General features: G+C 55.4%; 4 protein-coding genes across 4 annotated transcripts; all 4 read left to right on the forward strand.

Moving 5' to 3' along the window:
• Positions 1-235: 235 nt before the first annotated feature.
• On the forward strand, positions 236-1,435 carry D7B24_009525 (uncharacterized protein; the record flags this gene model as incomplete). Its single annotated transcript, XM_028643597.1, has 1 exon — positions 236-1,435. One exon carries the CDS (start codon positions 236-238, stop codon positions 1,433-1,435), a length of 1,200 nt encoding a protein of 399 aa, XP_028492860.1.
• A 2,355-nt stretch (positions 1,436-3,790) lies between these two features.
• Positions 3,791-7,954, forward strand: D7B24_009526 (uncharacterized protein; the record flags this gene model as incomplete). The annotated part of the gene is made up of 2 exons (XM_028643598.1): positions 3,791-3,969; positions 4,030-7,954. The coding sequence occupies 2 exons, from the start codon at positions 3,791-3,793 to the stop codon at positions 7,952-7,954; spliced, it is 4,104 nt and encodes a 1,367-aa protein (XP_028492861.1).
• Positions 7,955-9,039: 1,085 nt separating this feature from the next.
• On the forward strand, positions 9,040-11,480 carry D7B24_009527 (uncharacterized protein; the record flags this gene model as incomplete). The annotated part of the gene is made up of 7 exons (XM_028643599.1): positions 9,040-9,150; positions 9,326-9,348; positions 9,402-9,468; positions 9,682-10,063; positions 10,221-11,116; positions 11,167-11,363; positions 11,429-11,480. 7 exons carry the CDS (start codon positions 9,040-9,042, stop codon positions 11,478-11,480), a joined length of 1,728 nt encoding a protein of 575 aa, XP_028492862.1.
• A 554-nt stretch (positions 11,481-12,034) lies between these two features.
• Positions 12,035-15,310, forward strand: D7B24_009528 (uncharacterized protein; the record flags this gene model as incomplete). The annotated part of the gene is made up of 10 exons (XM_028643600.1): positions 12,035-12,089; positions 12,144-12,515; positions 12,569-12,720; positions 12,781-13,518; positions 13,570-13,625; positions 13,766-13,998; positions 14,095-14,187; positions 14,244-14,813; positions 14,867-15,042; positions 15,101-15,310. The coding sequence occupies 10 exons, from the start codon at positions 12,035-12,037 to the stop codon at positions 15,308-15,310; spliced, it is 2,655 nt and encodes an 884-aa protein (XP_028492863.1).
• Between the last annotated feature and the right edge of the window lie 27 nt (positions 15,311-15,337).

A 15,337-nucleotide genomic window follows, 5' to 3' on the forward strand; every position in this document is an offset into this window, starting at 1 on the left:
GGCAGGGAAAGGGGTGTATGGGCGAGGTCATCCAATCGCATGCGGCATCCCCGCACGAGCTCTCGAGCTGACGAACAAGACCCCACCTCCGTTAAAGCTCTCCAGTCTTCAGTTGACAGTGCAAACAAGCATTCGAACTCTTTCCTCCATCAAACGTGTCCACGCTGCTGTCTTTACGTGTCCTTCCAATAGTCATAATTGCCACTCCGTCATTCTCGGATAATTAACACACACCATGGCTCCGAATCACGGTTTGGTACACCCTAAGGAATACGACATCAAGGACAGCAATGTCGAGTTGATTGGCACCGACCTCGACCACAAGGTGAAATACAACTCGGCGGCATCTGAGCCTGCTTGGCAGGATGGAAAAGTTGGACTCGAGCCAGGTCTGTTGATCTGGCGCATCGAGCGCTTCGAGGTCGCTACTTGGCCCAAAGCAAAGTACGGCACCTTATATGATGGTGACAGCTTCATTGTCCTCCACTCGTACCAACTCGGAGACGACAAAGACGGCCAGCCCAAACTAGGCCACGAAATCTTCTTCTGGCTCGGTGCTCACACCACGCAAGACGAGGCCGGCACGGCCGCGTACAAGACTGTGGAACTGGATGAGTTTCTGCACGGCGCGGCCACGCAGTACCGCGAGACACAGGGCAACCCGTCTGCCGAGTTTCTCAGGTTGTTCCCCAGAATCAACATCCGGAGGGGTGGCGTCGAGTCTGGGTTTCGCCATGTCGAGAAGGAGGAGCCCGAGGCGATTCTCACTCTGCTGCGCGTCTTCAAGAACCCGGCGTCCGGCAGTGGAATCGTTGTGGTCGAGGTCGAGCCGACCTGGCGCAGCCTCGACGAGCAGGACGTCTTTGTGCTTGATGTGGGCGACAAGATCTGGGTGTGGCAAGGTGGCAAGTGCAGTCCCATGGAGAAGGCCAAGGCGGCACAGGTGGTTCACGATATGAAGCTGGAGAAGCATGTCGATGCAGAGGTGCTTGCGCAGTCGGAATCGCGGGCAAGGGTTGTCGTCGGTCTTCTTGGCGGCAGCAACGACGCGCCCGTCGACGGTTTCCGATGCCCCAAGCCGCTGGCATCCAAGTCTTCTCCGCGTGAAGGCGCTGCGGCCTCGCTCCCGCAAAAGCTGTTCCGCCTCAGCGACGCGTCGGGCCAGCTGGCTTTTGATCTTGTCAAGGACGCTTCCATCCGCTTGTCCGACCTAGACGGCAGTGACGTGTTTCTGTTGGATGACGCCGGCAAGACGATATGGGTCTGGGAGGGGTCTAGAGCGAGCCGACAAGAGAAGTCGAGTTGGCTCAAGGTGGCGCAGAGGTATATTCAGCATTTGCAAGCGACCGGAAGCGAGGATGCCTACTTGACTCCCATTGCAAAAGTGGCCCAGGGCAATGAGAGCAGGGCTTTTCTACAGGCTGTCCGTGTGTAGGCGAGACAGGACTGACATGCCATGATTGAGAATTGCGGCGATGCTGCCCTTCAAGATGTGGTCTTCCCTACAAGTAGCTAATCTTGATTGCTAGCATGATCCCTTTTCTGAGCCATGTTAGAAACACAACGCATGGCCTTTATGCAAGACTGACTGACCAGCCACAATCATTGACGGGCCCCAGTCATGCAACCACGAGGCAGCTGTTCAGCTTGATGGTATTCATGGGGGTCTGGACGATCTGGCTCACTCGCAAGATTCCTACATGTGCACACTAAGTCGACAAAACTGAGCGAAGTAAATACGACTAATGCAGAGATTGAAACTGGGTTCGTCCGGGTGTCAGTTTCAGACCTCTGCCCGCCTATGTACTTCTTCGGGTAACTATTGTGTCCTGTAGTCCTTGACCTTCTGAATTTTAACAGGTCTCGGATATTAGATAGACGTCAGTGATCAGGAAGATGCCAACTCCTAGCTCTGGAGCTAGAGAGGCGCATCGGCCAGATAGTCGTCAAATTGTACCTGAGATATACCTAATGGGTACCAATCTTGACGCGAGGACTGAGGTTGCTAAGTTTATCACTCTAGAGCTTATAGACAGCCTTCAACAAGCACCGTGAGTACATGCAACATCAATGCGAGCTACTACCTACCGGACTATGGAGATGGGTGGGGAGAGTTACATGAGCGGAGAGTATCGCAATGGATGGCGACGAGAATGACGTATAAGTCATCGCTCGAGACTTGAAGGAGAGAGAACAGCAAGCGTCCGTACAGACGGATCACGAGATTTGACCAACTCCTCTTGACGCTCTTGACATATTCGGTATCTCATATTCACTGCTCCAGACTCCTTGCTAGTCTCATCCGAGGTTTTGATCAGAGATGCGCGGTCGTGGAAATGTAGTCTGAGAGCTGAGGGAACCCTAGATCACAGGGCCAATTGTTCGGCCAATCCTGCAGGTTATGGAACGCACATCGAGCAGTACATGTACCATCGATGGCTTCCGAGCCAATGGATAGCTCACGCCGGAGGGTTCCCTGCTGATTCTCATGACATCAAAAAAACGCGGCTTTCGACAGAACGCATGGAACAGTGGCAATGGTTATCCTGACGATCTGCTGAGAGTCTCGCAGAGCTGAACTGGCCTCAGGCAGCCTGTGAACTGAGCGTCTTCGAGGCTCTTGGCCTGAATAGAGACTGAACTCGACTGATCCTTCTGCAGGGTAACGTCAACGGAATAGAAGGTCGTTTCAAAGAGTTGAAGGCACCACTGGATCATGGTTTTCATGATAGCCTCGGCGCAGCTACGAATCCACCTTCTGGGAGACGAACATGGCTCATATCAAGACCACCATGCCGCCACTGCGTAAAGCCATCGGTCATTTTTCGATTTCCTGAGAGACGAGGAGTTCGTTTCTGCTGTTACCACCACGGGGTAAAGAGTCCGCGTCGTGCTTGAGAGCCCCCATTGTATGATTGCATCGATAAGCATGGCAACCGCGTCGATATTGACTGGTTATATCTGGCGGCTGTGATTTCTGAACGAGGACCTCATTTGTCTGGCAGGGCTCCTCGAGAGGCTGATGCTGCCTGTCCTCCAGTGATGCCAAGCGCCCTTGCTGCAGGACCGACTCCAATCTTCAGTGTGGCTGCTCCCGTTCCCACAAGTCAGACTTGGAAACCGAAGGTGTCTCCGACATGATGCAAGACGTTATAAGCAGTCAACGTCCACCACTGTCCTCCTAGTCGAGCCAACAGAAATGCAAGAAACGTGCGTATGCAGGTGGAAGGAGCCGACGCGCGAAACGACACGACTGACGGAGCCGGCCGAACGTGGGGAGAACCAGCGGGGCAATCCATCAAGTGCAGACCCACTGTGAGCTGCCCCGCGATGCTGATAGCCACGATTGCAGGGGGCTGGCACTGATAAGCAGTGTTCTAACGGCTGTGATTCGTCTCGTTCTCTCGACCTCCAATCCATTCTGGCTTTCACGGATCTTTCTGTTGCTCCAGGGTCACCATAGTCTCGACCGCCTCGAAGCACATCAAGACTTAGCGTTACTAAAAAGAGCTAGCTGTCCCGTCAGACACATTTTGTCCGATTGCTGGATGCCAATCGGCGCACAAGCAGATCGTGGACCGCCGCAGATGACACCGCCATCCACGCCTGGTCGCCTCCACTGATAAGAGGGGAACATCCCCTCCGCGTGCCGACTCCTGCTTCCACTTCTCGTCCTCTCCCTCCAACCCTTGGCCGTATTTGCTGAAAACGACAATACCCTTCGTTGCTGTACAATCTTCCTGCAACTCATATTTGATCCACTGCTCCAGCTGAAACACGCCTCGCAACCATGGCGCCTGGCGCTGTATCGCCCGAGAGGGACGCCGGCCCCCTCCGTACCTTGACCACCCACTTCGACGATACGATCCGTTTTTTCCTGAACGGCACAAGAGTAGTTCTGGACGAGATTGATCCTGAAGTAACACTCTTGGAATACCTTCGAGGTATCGGCCTGACCGGCACGAAGCTGTATGTTCCCGCTGCCCCCGGCGTTTGAGGTGGCGAGCTGCGCTGACGAGGCTTGTCCAGAGGGTGTGGTGAGGGCGGCTGCGGCGCCTGCACTGTTGTTATCTCACAGTACAACCCTACAACAAAATCCATCTATCATGCGAGCGTCAACGCCTGTTTGGCACCACTCGCCAGCTTGGACGGCAAGCATGTCATCACAATCGAGGGTATCGGCAATACGGAGGCTCCACACCCTGCTCAGGAGCGTGTGGCTAGGAGCAACGGAAGCCAGTGTGGCTTCTGCACACCCGGCATCGTCATGAGCCTATACGCCTTGTTGCGGAACAACCAGTCACCGTCCGACGACGACATCGAGGAAGCCTTTGACGGTAATCTGTGTAGGTGTACCGGCTACCGGCCGATTCTCGATGCGGCACAGACATTCAGCAGCTCCAATGCTTGCGGCAAAGCCACTGCCAAGGGCGGCTCGGGATGTTGTATGGAGAAGGGCGACGGCGAGAAGAGCGGCGGCTGCTGCATGGACAAGGCTGCACTTGATGACCAGCCCATCAAGCGATTTACGCCTCCTGGTTTCATCGAGTACAACCCGGACACCGAGCTCATCTTTCCACCGGCGCTCAAAAAACACGAAATGCGACCTTTGGCATTCGGCAACAAGCGGAAGACTTGGTACCGTCCCGTGACTCTCCAGCAGCTGTTGGAGATCAAGAGTGTGTATCCCTCAGCCAAAATCATCGGCGGCAGCACCGAAACACAGATTGAGATCAAGTTCAAGGCGTTGCAGTATCCCGTATCGGTATTTGTCGGAGATATCCCAGAACTGCGACAGTACGAGTTTAAAGATGACCACCTCGAGATTGGAGGCAACGTCATTCTTACCGACCTCGAAAACATGTGCAAGGAGGCCATCACACATTACGGGCATGACAAGGCACAAGTTTTTGAGGCTATGCACAAGCAGCTGAAGTACTTTGCTGGACGCCAGATTCGCAACGTCGGTACCCCTGCTGGCAACTTAGTTACTGCGTCTCCCATCTCTGATCTGAACCCCGTCTTCTGGGCCGCCAACGCTGTCCTGGTGGCCAAATCGCACACGAAGGAGACTGAGATTCCCATGTCCGAATTCTTCACTGGGTACCGCCGTACTGCTCTGCCGCAGGACGCCATCATCGCGTCCATCCGGATCCCAGTAACGCAGCGTAAGGGGGAGTTCTTCCGTGCTTACAAGCAAGCCAAGCGCAAGGATGACGATATTGCCATTGTCACAGGTGCTCTCAGGATCAAACTCGATGATAGTGGTGTCGTTACTGACTGCAATATCATCTATGGTGGCATGGCTGCTATGACGGTAGCCGCCAAAAATGCCATGGCCTACCTTGTCGGCAAGCGGCTGGCCGAGCTTGAGACACTCGAGGGCACGATGAGTGCGCTGGGTACCGATTTTGACCTGCAGTTCAGTGTCCCCGGCGGCATGGCCTCATATCGCAAAGCCCTCGCTTTCAGCTTCTTCTACCGATTCTATCACGACGTCGTTACCAACATTGATGGCCAAAACAAGCACGTCGACAAGGAGGCCATCGACGAGATTGAGCGCAGCCTGTCGACGGGCTTCGAAGACAAAGACACGGCGGCCGCTTACGAACAGGAGACTGTTGGCAAGTCGAAGAACCATGTGGCAGCACTGAAACAAGTCACAGGAGAAGCTCAATACACTGACGACACCCCCGCACTCAAGAACGAGCTCCACGGATGTTTCGTGCTTTCCACAAAGGCACACGCCAAGATCAAGTCGGTCGATTACTCCGCTGCGCTTGATATTCCAGGCGTTGTTGATTACATTGACAAGAACGACATTCCCACCCCAGAACTCAATCGCTGGGGTGCGCCCAACTTTGATGAGGTATTCTTCGCCGAGGACATGGTTTACACGGCTGGACAACCGATCGCTATGATACTTGCAACAACTGCCCTCCGTGCGGCCGAGGCCGCTCGCGCTGTGAAGGTTGAGTACGAAGAACTGCCGCCCATCCTCACAATCGAGGAGGCCATCGAGCAAGAGAGCTTCCACAAGTACTTCCGCGAGATCAAGAATGGAAACGCGGAAGAGGCATTCAAGAATTGCGACCACGTCTTCACTGGTACCGCGAGAATGGGTGGCCAAGAGCACTTCTACCTAGAGACGCAGGCGGCGCTTGTAGTGCCTAAACTGGAAGACGGGGAGATGGAGATCTTCGCAAGCACGCAAAATCCCAACGAGACGCAAGTCTTTGCGGCGCGCATGTGCGGCGTTCAGGCAAACAAGATCAACGTTCGGGTTAAGCGACTCGGCGGTGGTTTCGGTGGCAAGGAAACACGATCTATCCAGCTCAGCACACCACTCGCCCTGGCGGCGAAGAAGACGAAGCGGCCTGTACGATGCATGCTCACGCGCGAGGAGGACATGGTCACGTCAGGTCAGAGACATCCCTTCCTGGGTCGGTGGAAGGTCGGCGTGAATAAGGACGGCAAGATCCAGGCCTTGGACCTTGACGTTTTCAACAACGCAGGCTGGACATTTGACCTCAGCGCTGCCGTCTGCGAGCGAGCCATGAGCCACTCCGACGGCTGCTACAAGATCCCCAATGTGCATATCCGAGGCCGTCTGTGCAAGACCAACACCATGTCCAACACGGCCTTCCGTGGTTTCGGTGGACCCCAAGGCATGTTCATCGCCGAGACGTACATGGAGGAGGTGGCCGATCGCCTGGGCATCCCAGCAGAGAGGTTCCGCGAGATCAACTTCTATAAGCCGCTCGAGACGACACACTTCAACCAAGCTCTCACTGACTGGCACGTGCCGCTGATGTACGAGCAGGTGCAGCAAGAGTCTCACTACGAACTACGGCGAGCCATGATTACAGAATTCAACGCGAGCAACAAGTGGCGCAAGCGAGGCCTTGCGCTCATCCCTACGAAATTCGGCATCTCGTTCACTGCGCTCTTCCTCAACCAAGCAGGCGCCTTAGTTCATATTTACCATGACGGCTCGGTTTTGGTGGCCCATGGCGGCACAGAGATGGGTCAGGGTCTGCACACCAAGATGACGCAGATCGCAGCCCAGGCTCTGCAAGTGCCGCTCGATAACGTTTTCATCTCGGAGACAGCCACCAACACGGTCGCCAATGCTTCCTCAACCGCGGCGTCTGCCTCGTCTGATCTCAACGGCTACGCCATCCACAACGCTTGTCAGCAGCTCAACGAGCGCCTGGCCCCTTACCGAGAGAAGCTCGGTGCAAAGGCGACAATGAAAGACCTTGCACATGCGGCATACTTTGACAGAGTCAACCTTTCGGCGCAAGGGTTCTACAAGACACCAGAGATCGGTTACACCTGGGGCGAGAATCGCGGCAAGATGTTTTTCTACTTCACCCAGGGCGTGGCGGCGGCCGAGGTCGAGATCGACACGCTGACGGGCACCTCGACGTGCATTCGGGCGGACATCAAGATGGACGTGGGCCAGTCGATCAACCCAGCCATCGACTATGGCCAGATCCAGGGCGCTTTCGTGCAGGGCATGGGCCTGTTTACGATGGAGGAGTCACTGTGGCTGCGCAACGGACCCATGGCGGGCAACCTCTTCACGAGGGGTCCTGGCGCATACAAGATCCCAGGCTTCCGCGACATTCCCCAAACATTCAACGTGAGCCTGCTCAAAGACGTCGAGTGGAAGGAACTGCGCACGATTCAGAGGAGCCGAGGCGTCGGCGAGCCCCCGCTGTTCATGGGCAGCGCCGTCTTCTTCGCCATCCGGGACGGACTACGGGCGGCGAGGCGGCAGTACGGCGTCGAGGCAACGATGGGCCAGGATGCGAGCGACGACGGGCTTCTCAGGCTAGAGAGTCCGGCGACGCCCGAAAGGATCCGGTTGAGCTGCGAGGACCCGATCATGCGGGCGGCGCGCGTGCTCCCGAAGGAGGGGGAGAAGAGCTTCTTCGTGGCGATCTAAGGTGAGGAACGAAGCGGGTGATGAAGAAGAGGGGTAGCATGGGGCATGACAAGACGTAATGACGAGTGCCAATGAAATATGAAGAACAGAGCAAACAGTGACCGATTGATCCTGCATGCCGCCCTCCTTTTCTCCGTAAAGCTTCCTCGGCGATGCCCTCACGATGAGCGATCGGGACTGGTCGGCTCGAGGGAAGAAGGACGAAAACATTCCGGGCTGATAAAAATGGTAAGGCTCCTGCCCATTGGAGGGTAGCATCAACCCCGGGGCAATCCTTCCCTTCGCCAGCCCTCACCTCACTGTTGGGTTGGGGGAGTTGGAGCGGGGGAGATCGATGGAAGGAGGGGAGGAAGGAAGGGGCAATCCGCATGTACGCACGTTTGTACAGTAAGGTACAGAGGTAAGGTACGCCTTCAAAGGTGTGCTGGCCAGGAGTGGGCCCCGAGTGCTCCACTTGCAAACTACCCCTCGGTTCTGGCAGCGCCAGTGTGCCCTGGCTTGCCTGGGAAGAGTGCGCTGGCGCTCCAGCTGGCTCCCGCAAAGCCCCGCAGCCTACCCCGATACCTCTAGGTTCTTTTTTTACTCTGGCGGCACTCCCACTGGCTGGAGCTGACCTCTAGGCGGGCCTCTCGATTGGCATTGGATTGCATTGCATTGGACTGGCCCTGCCTGGCGAGCTGCTGCGTGCGTGCGTGCGACTCCCTCCATCCTCATGTCACCTGGATCGCCCGCCCCCAGCCCAGGAAGCTTCGACTCCAAAAAGGCCCTCGGCCCCTCGACACACGCGACCTGTCAATCCCTCACGCGAGACTGTTGAGCGTAGCCTTGGAAAGGCGCTGACGGCCAGCGCGACTCCTGCAACGACCAACGCACCGTCTCGAACAGCGTCTCCGACTCTTCCTCCGTCGGGGGGAAACTTGCTACCCCAAACTTGGTCGTATCTAGCCCCCGTGTTGCGCTGCTGCTCTCGTCCTGCACCAAGCCGCCGCCCCCATCTGCGAACGACGTAGCCCTCGTCTTCTCTGCGTAACCTCTCGACCCAATGGGATCGGTCCTCAATGGGCGAGTCGAACGCCTCTGCCACCATGGACAAGACGTCCAAGGATTCGCAGTCAAAGCCTGACCAGGCAGACCAGAAGCGCGAAAAGCAGAATGCGCCCAACGACACCCACAAGAGTCCCAAGAAGCGCCGCAAGGTGAATCATGGTATGCCCCTCTGCCGCTTGCCCGCCCTCCTCTCTGTCCCCCTTTTGGGTTGGGACATACCCCCTCTCTCCTTCGTTCGCGCATGCTCGGACTTCCGACGTGTCGTTGTCGTCTTCGTACCTGGGGCTGATGATTGGCGGCATGGTCCGCCCATGTCTTTTGCAGCTTGCGTCTATTGTCGACGATCTGTAAGTCATCTTCCTGATGCACACGACCTGCGTCTGCGAACCAGCCTACGCAGCTTCCGAACTGGCCATGCCGTGGGACTGGTGCTCATGCCCATCTCTTTCCCCGGTCGCGACGCCCTCGCCCGCCCATCCACCGTCCTGCATCGCCCCCCTCGCATGAACTGATCGCTCGCATACCTGCGACGACTTAGTTGCTACTGAACCACAGCTGACAGATAGTGTCTTTTCTTTCGTTCAGCACATGACGTGCGATCTCGTACGGCCTCCCTCTCCCAGCCCCTCCTCCCCGACGCGACGATACCTTACTGACTGACGCGTGGGCAATTGGCATAGGAACGACCGTGTACACGATGTATTAAGCGCAATATCGGTCACCTCTGTCACGACGAACCGCGCGATCCCGACACGAAAAAGCCCAACAAGGCCCTTCACGGCGCGTCTACCGTCGATGACGCGGAGACGCAGTCGCAATGCCAGTCTCAACCCGACCTGGCGCGCAGCTCGATCGACCAATCCCCAGGGGCCATGGGGCCTCCGCCATCCGTCGAGACTCGTCTCGATACTAATGGCAGGCAGGGTTCGGGCTCAGGCGCCAGGCCCGGCGCCTTTGGGAGCGCTGTTCTAGGCCAGGGGAACCCACTGCAGCTCGTGTCACCCTCGCCCGTCTCTGGCTTGCAAGGTAACGGCATGGCCAGCGGCGGTAATATGAACCAATGTAAGCGTCGCGTTACCCTACCCCTTGTCTGCATCGTGCCTGGAGCCAGATTGGGCTGCCTCCGGGGGGCTCAGGCCCCGAGTCTCGGGATTGTGATCGCTTTCTCCTTCTTGTACCGTGACTGGGACTGATGCGTCGTGCGTGCCTCGTTTAATAGTTGCTGGATTCTCCGATGCCTGGTTGACGGCACAAAACCACTACCAAGACATGCAGAACTACCACCAGAACTACATGATCGCCCCCGAGGTCTCCAACGAGTTCAACCTGCTGCATGACTTTCTCCAGACTAGCTTATTAGATGACGGCAACATACTCGGCGACGAACCCCAGAGCAGCCCCGCGTTCAACCGGTCAAGCCAGGGGCAGAACGACATGTTGCCAGGCTTCCCGAATGCTGGTAACAGCGTATTGCAACAGCAACAGAGGCAGCAACAACAGTTGCAGCAGCAGCAGCAGCAGCAGCAGCAGCATGCGCGAGAGCAGCAGCAGCAGCAGCAGCAGCAGCAACACCAACAACATCAACTACAGACACAGTCGCAGCAGCAGCAGCAGGGGTCCATGTTGCCCCCGCCCAATGTTGACCAAGGCAAGACCGTTGCGCGACCTAGCACTGCTATACAGGCCGACAAGGACAAGGCTCGGGAATACTACCTGCAAGCGGCAGATCCGTCGGGCAACGATACACCCGAGGAACGCATGCAGCGCGTGCTCAAGGCCAAGTACGACGCTGGACTGTTAAAGCCATTTGTCTACGTCAAAGGGTATCTTCGCCTCGGCAAATATCTTGATTCCCATATTGCCTCGGGGTCGAAACAGAAGATTCTTCGCACAATCGACCGTTTCAGGCCCAAGTTTAGAGAAAAGGCCCAAACCTTGACAGACATGGAGCTCGTCTATGTCGAGATGTGGTTCGAAAAACAGTTGATGGAGTACGACCGCGTGTTTGCCAGCATGGCAGTTCCGGCGTGCTGCTGGAGGCGAACAGGCGAAATCTTCCGTGGCAACGCGGAGATGGCTGAGTTGATCCACGTGCCCGTCGAGAATCTCCGCGACGTAAGTGCAGCGATTCGCCTACTCTTGGGGTTCATACTGACAAGGTACAGGGTAAAATTTCTTTGCACGAGATCCTGACGGAAGAATCGTTGGTCAGATACTGGGAGGAGTTTGGCACCATCGCCTTCGACCCAGCTCACGATACACTTCTCACTGCGTGTACGCTGAAGAGTCCTGATGACGAGGCGACCCACCCTGTTGTGCGATGCTGCTTCTCATTCATGATCCGCAGAGACGATCACAAATTGTGCGTTTAAACCCCCATGATGAATTGCCTGCCCATCACCTTTCCTCTAACATGTGTGTTGACAGGCCGACGCTGATCGTGGGCAACTTCCTACCAAACGACCCTATAGAATCGTGACGATGGGGACCATATACTTTTGCGTGCTATGGCTTTCGGCGTTGTGGGCGGGTCAAAACCAAAACAGGCAGGCCATTGAAGGCGTCCAGGGCAGGAGGTCGGCATGGATATCAGGGCATCATTGCTGTTGCATCTCGGCATTTCACCCGAGTAGTCAACTTTGGGCTGTTGATGGGATTTCTTTCTGTAGCAGGCGTTTCTAGTACCAAGACTCAATCGATTCTGCCAAGCCTAGTGATCTGGGGGAAATTCCTTGTCACATTTTTGAGGTTTTATTTGACCTCGTATTGGCAAATAATATTTGCGCCTTGGGATGGTAAGTGTCTGGCTCACGTCCAAGGCAGGCTCGACCGAATACGCCTGCCTCTCTTATCAACACCAGCCTATCAACAATTTTGTAGCACTTCCAACGCTTCGAGCCTCCTTTCATCGTCCCTTTTTTCTTTTTTCTTTTGCCTCTACGGAAAAGTCAGACACCAAAAGCTCCTTGGCGGTCTTCCACGCTGTCATTTCAGGCCAAAGGACCTCGCCACAGGTACCAAACATCAACCACGATGGGCGGCCACGGAACCGGAGGCAGTGACCAGGAGAAGGTCAAGGCACTGTTGGGTGTGTCTTGTCCAATTCATTGCCGGTCATCCAACTGCTGACAACAAGTATAAGAGCTTGCCAAGTCACTCCAGGAACACATGCCCTCCTTGATCGATGCTCCGTCCATCAATACCCTGTTGCAGAGGCTCTCGGAAGCGATCCAGACTGCCAGTTGCGTTGTGCCAAAATCGGCGCTGAAGAAACGCTCAGGGGTGGAGCTCGTGAGCCGCGCGAGAGAGCTGTTCAACCTCTGTATCGCCACTCAACGCAGTCAATCTACAGATATGCTCCCAATCCGAGCGAAGCTACTGCTGCAAAGCCGTCTTTTGGCATTTCTGATGACGCATCTGGCTCTCTGGACCGGGGAAGAAGGATTAGACATCGAGATGGGGGATGTCGAGTTGCTCTTCTCCATGGCACTCAAGGTCGCGAGACTCTTCGTTGGTAAGGGCGTGCGGATTCTTCCAAGGCTTTTGTCTGACTAACCCCGGCTTCAGATGACGAAGACTATGTCAGCGCAGTCATAGTTCTGCAGAAGGCAGCAGAATATACTTTGCTTTTTCCCAGGCTGCGTCCAAGCCTCAATCCTGAAGAGCTCGGATTGACTCACCGACTGGAAGCAGAATATCTGATTCTCCGTACAGCTCTTGTATGTCCCTGTTGAAGGCCCTCATTCGGAGGCATGGCTGGGCTGATATTAGAATCGCAGGCCCTGAAGGAGTCTCGCATCGACGTTGCCGAGCACATGTATGCCAAGGTTGAGCAGCTGCGAGCGTCTCTAGATCCGACGTCAGCTGAAAACCTAGCTGAAGTTCTGTTTGACACTGGTAAACGCTATTTGACCGACAATCAGTTCTCCATGGCAACCAGATGGCTCGGTCGAGCGTATGAAGCTATCAACACTCCGGCTCTGGACAGGTTATCCCGGCGAGCCGCCGAATTACGCCTCATTATCGGGGGTGCTTTTGTCAACGCCCTTCTCAGCACGGAAGAGCCCCAAGATTTCGAGACTGCATCCAATATTGTCCAAAGCATATCCTCGGAGGTTGGCGAAACTCCCGTCGTGTTAGTCCTACGCCTTGAGGTTCTTCAACGATCGAGACCGGGTGTGTTTGACAAGGAGGCTTACGCCACTTGCATCCTTGGTCTAGTGCGGAGCTTCAACCACTCCGAGCCGTACTACAGATTGATCGAGAAGCACATATGGCAATTGTTTCAGTTAGATCAAGAGTTGGGATGTGACATCGCCGATGAGTGGCTCAAAACTCGAATCGCAAATTGTGAGCGGGATGCCTGGATCGAACGGGCCTTCTTGCGACGACTTTCCATGTCTGTTCGTCAGATATCTACGCCCACAGCATTGGACTCTGTCACGAACGTCTTAGTTGATGTTTGTGTCCTTCGGGGCCAACCACTGGAAGCCTCGACCGCCGCGGCTGCACATATCGTAAGTCCGAGCTAGTCAGCAACACAATTGTGCCAGCTAATTGCCCCTGAGATCATCTGGCAGAAGATCGAAACCGTGCTGGAGTCTGATCATGCAGAGGCCAGGAAGTAGGCATCACTGGCGTTGAATCAGGTCGTCTTCGTCAAGGCTGGTCCGATCAATTTTGGCAAATTTTACAGGTAGGGCCCCTGATTCCAGCGCTTCACCAATTTCCTGACGGTTGACGTCGAAGATCACGACTCCGTAGCGCGATTGAGAATAACGCTCCGAAAGAAGTGCTGCTCGACGTCATAGGTCATTACATCGCCGAGCCTCCTGGTGAGCCGCTGGCAAATTATCTCATTTTTAAAGCTGGGCTGCGATATCAAGTTCATGGTTATGTCAAGCAAGGCCTTGAGGGTCTCGCCAAGGCAGGTACGAAGGACCCGACGTTCTTATACGCTTGCATTCTTGATGCACAGAAACATGGTGATGATTTATGTACGTATCGAGCAATCAGTGCATTGGTTGACAACTGCACATCCACGCAGTTGCACCGCCCAGCACTCTTGAGATCTGCCATTCGATGTTTGCAAGGCGCCATGGGCGATGATGCGACCGCTACTTCGGGTCCCACGCCGATGGTGGAGAGACAGCTGGTCGAAGAGCTCTGTCAGGCATTTGAACACGGTACATTCCATGTGTGACCACGCATTATAAAGTGCTTCCCGCTGACGAGAGCATAGCTGTGGAGGACATCAAGCGCGCTCCAAAGGACTCTCAGGGTGGCCTGCTCTATACCGTCAAAGAGCTCCACTGGTTCTGCAAGAACTCGTACAACCTCGGGATCAGCCGCTTGGGTTCGTGGGATCTCGACCACATCATACGAATGATGCAAGTTGGGCTCGCAGTGCGCGAGTACTATCCATCCGACATCCCGACTCAAGAGGCCGATGACGTTCGCCTCAGGTCTACACTTAGCCACTTTGTCGTCGCTTCAGCAATGGTTTCGGTAGCCCGCACTCAAGATGATGTCGAGCGACAATCGCAAGTGTATAGCTCACTCAGGCAACATGTGGTTGAATTCGATACTCAGATTCAGGAACACGTGTGTCTCAACGAGATGGATAAGCTCACGTCAAAAGACCTATATCAGAAGTTTGCCAGCTTGCTGGTCTTTGATCTCGAGGCAGCAGTTCATCTTGAGCTATTTGATGAGCTGAGCGAAATCGTGCACAAAGCTAAGCAATGCGCCTCTGTCGAGACCTTCAAGTCCATGGCGGATTGTCTTCTCAGGGGGCACCTCCCCCCGCGAGGTATGCGGGCTGTGACCGAAACCGATGCGGGATTATTGTGCTGATTCTGGCAGACCTCTATTCGGCGCTGAGACAGATCATCAACGAGATCTGGAATCTTGAACGGTTCGACCCGGCGACGCTGGCCAAATACATACGATGTCTGTTCCAGGCCGTGCTCCCACTTGAGAGCGAACTGGGCAGACAGATTTTGCAAGAGGCGATCAGCAAAGCTAGAGCCTCGGCAGAGGTAAGCCTCTGGTTTGCTGAGCAAAGGGTATCAATGTGACTAACGGTCTATGACAAAGAGCGGCTTCTCCTTCCCGCCCGAGGAGGTCCAGTGGCTGGTGACGGTTGCTTGGAACCACGCTGTTGACTACTGGAGGCTCAGGAATGACAAAGAATGCAAGTTATGGGCTCAGCTTGTCTTGGAGCTAGCGCAATTTGCTGCGGATGGCGGCCTCCTAAGTCAACAGATTCAGGAGCACTGCGCAAAGCTTGAGCTCGACGCTGCGTGAGGAACTTGTGGCGGGCTGCGTCAGAAT

This window comes from Verticillium nonalfalfae (assembly GCF_003724135.2).
Source record: "Verticillium nonalfalfae strain VnAa140/NRRL 66861 chromosome Unknown scaffold_96, whole genome shotgun sequence".
NCBI classification, from domain to species: Eukaryota; Fungi; Ascomycota; class Sordariomycetes; order Glomerellales; family Plectosphaerellaceae; genus Verticillium; species Verticillium nonalfalfae.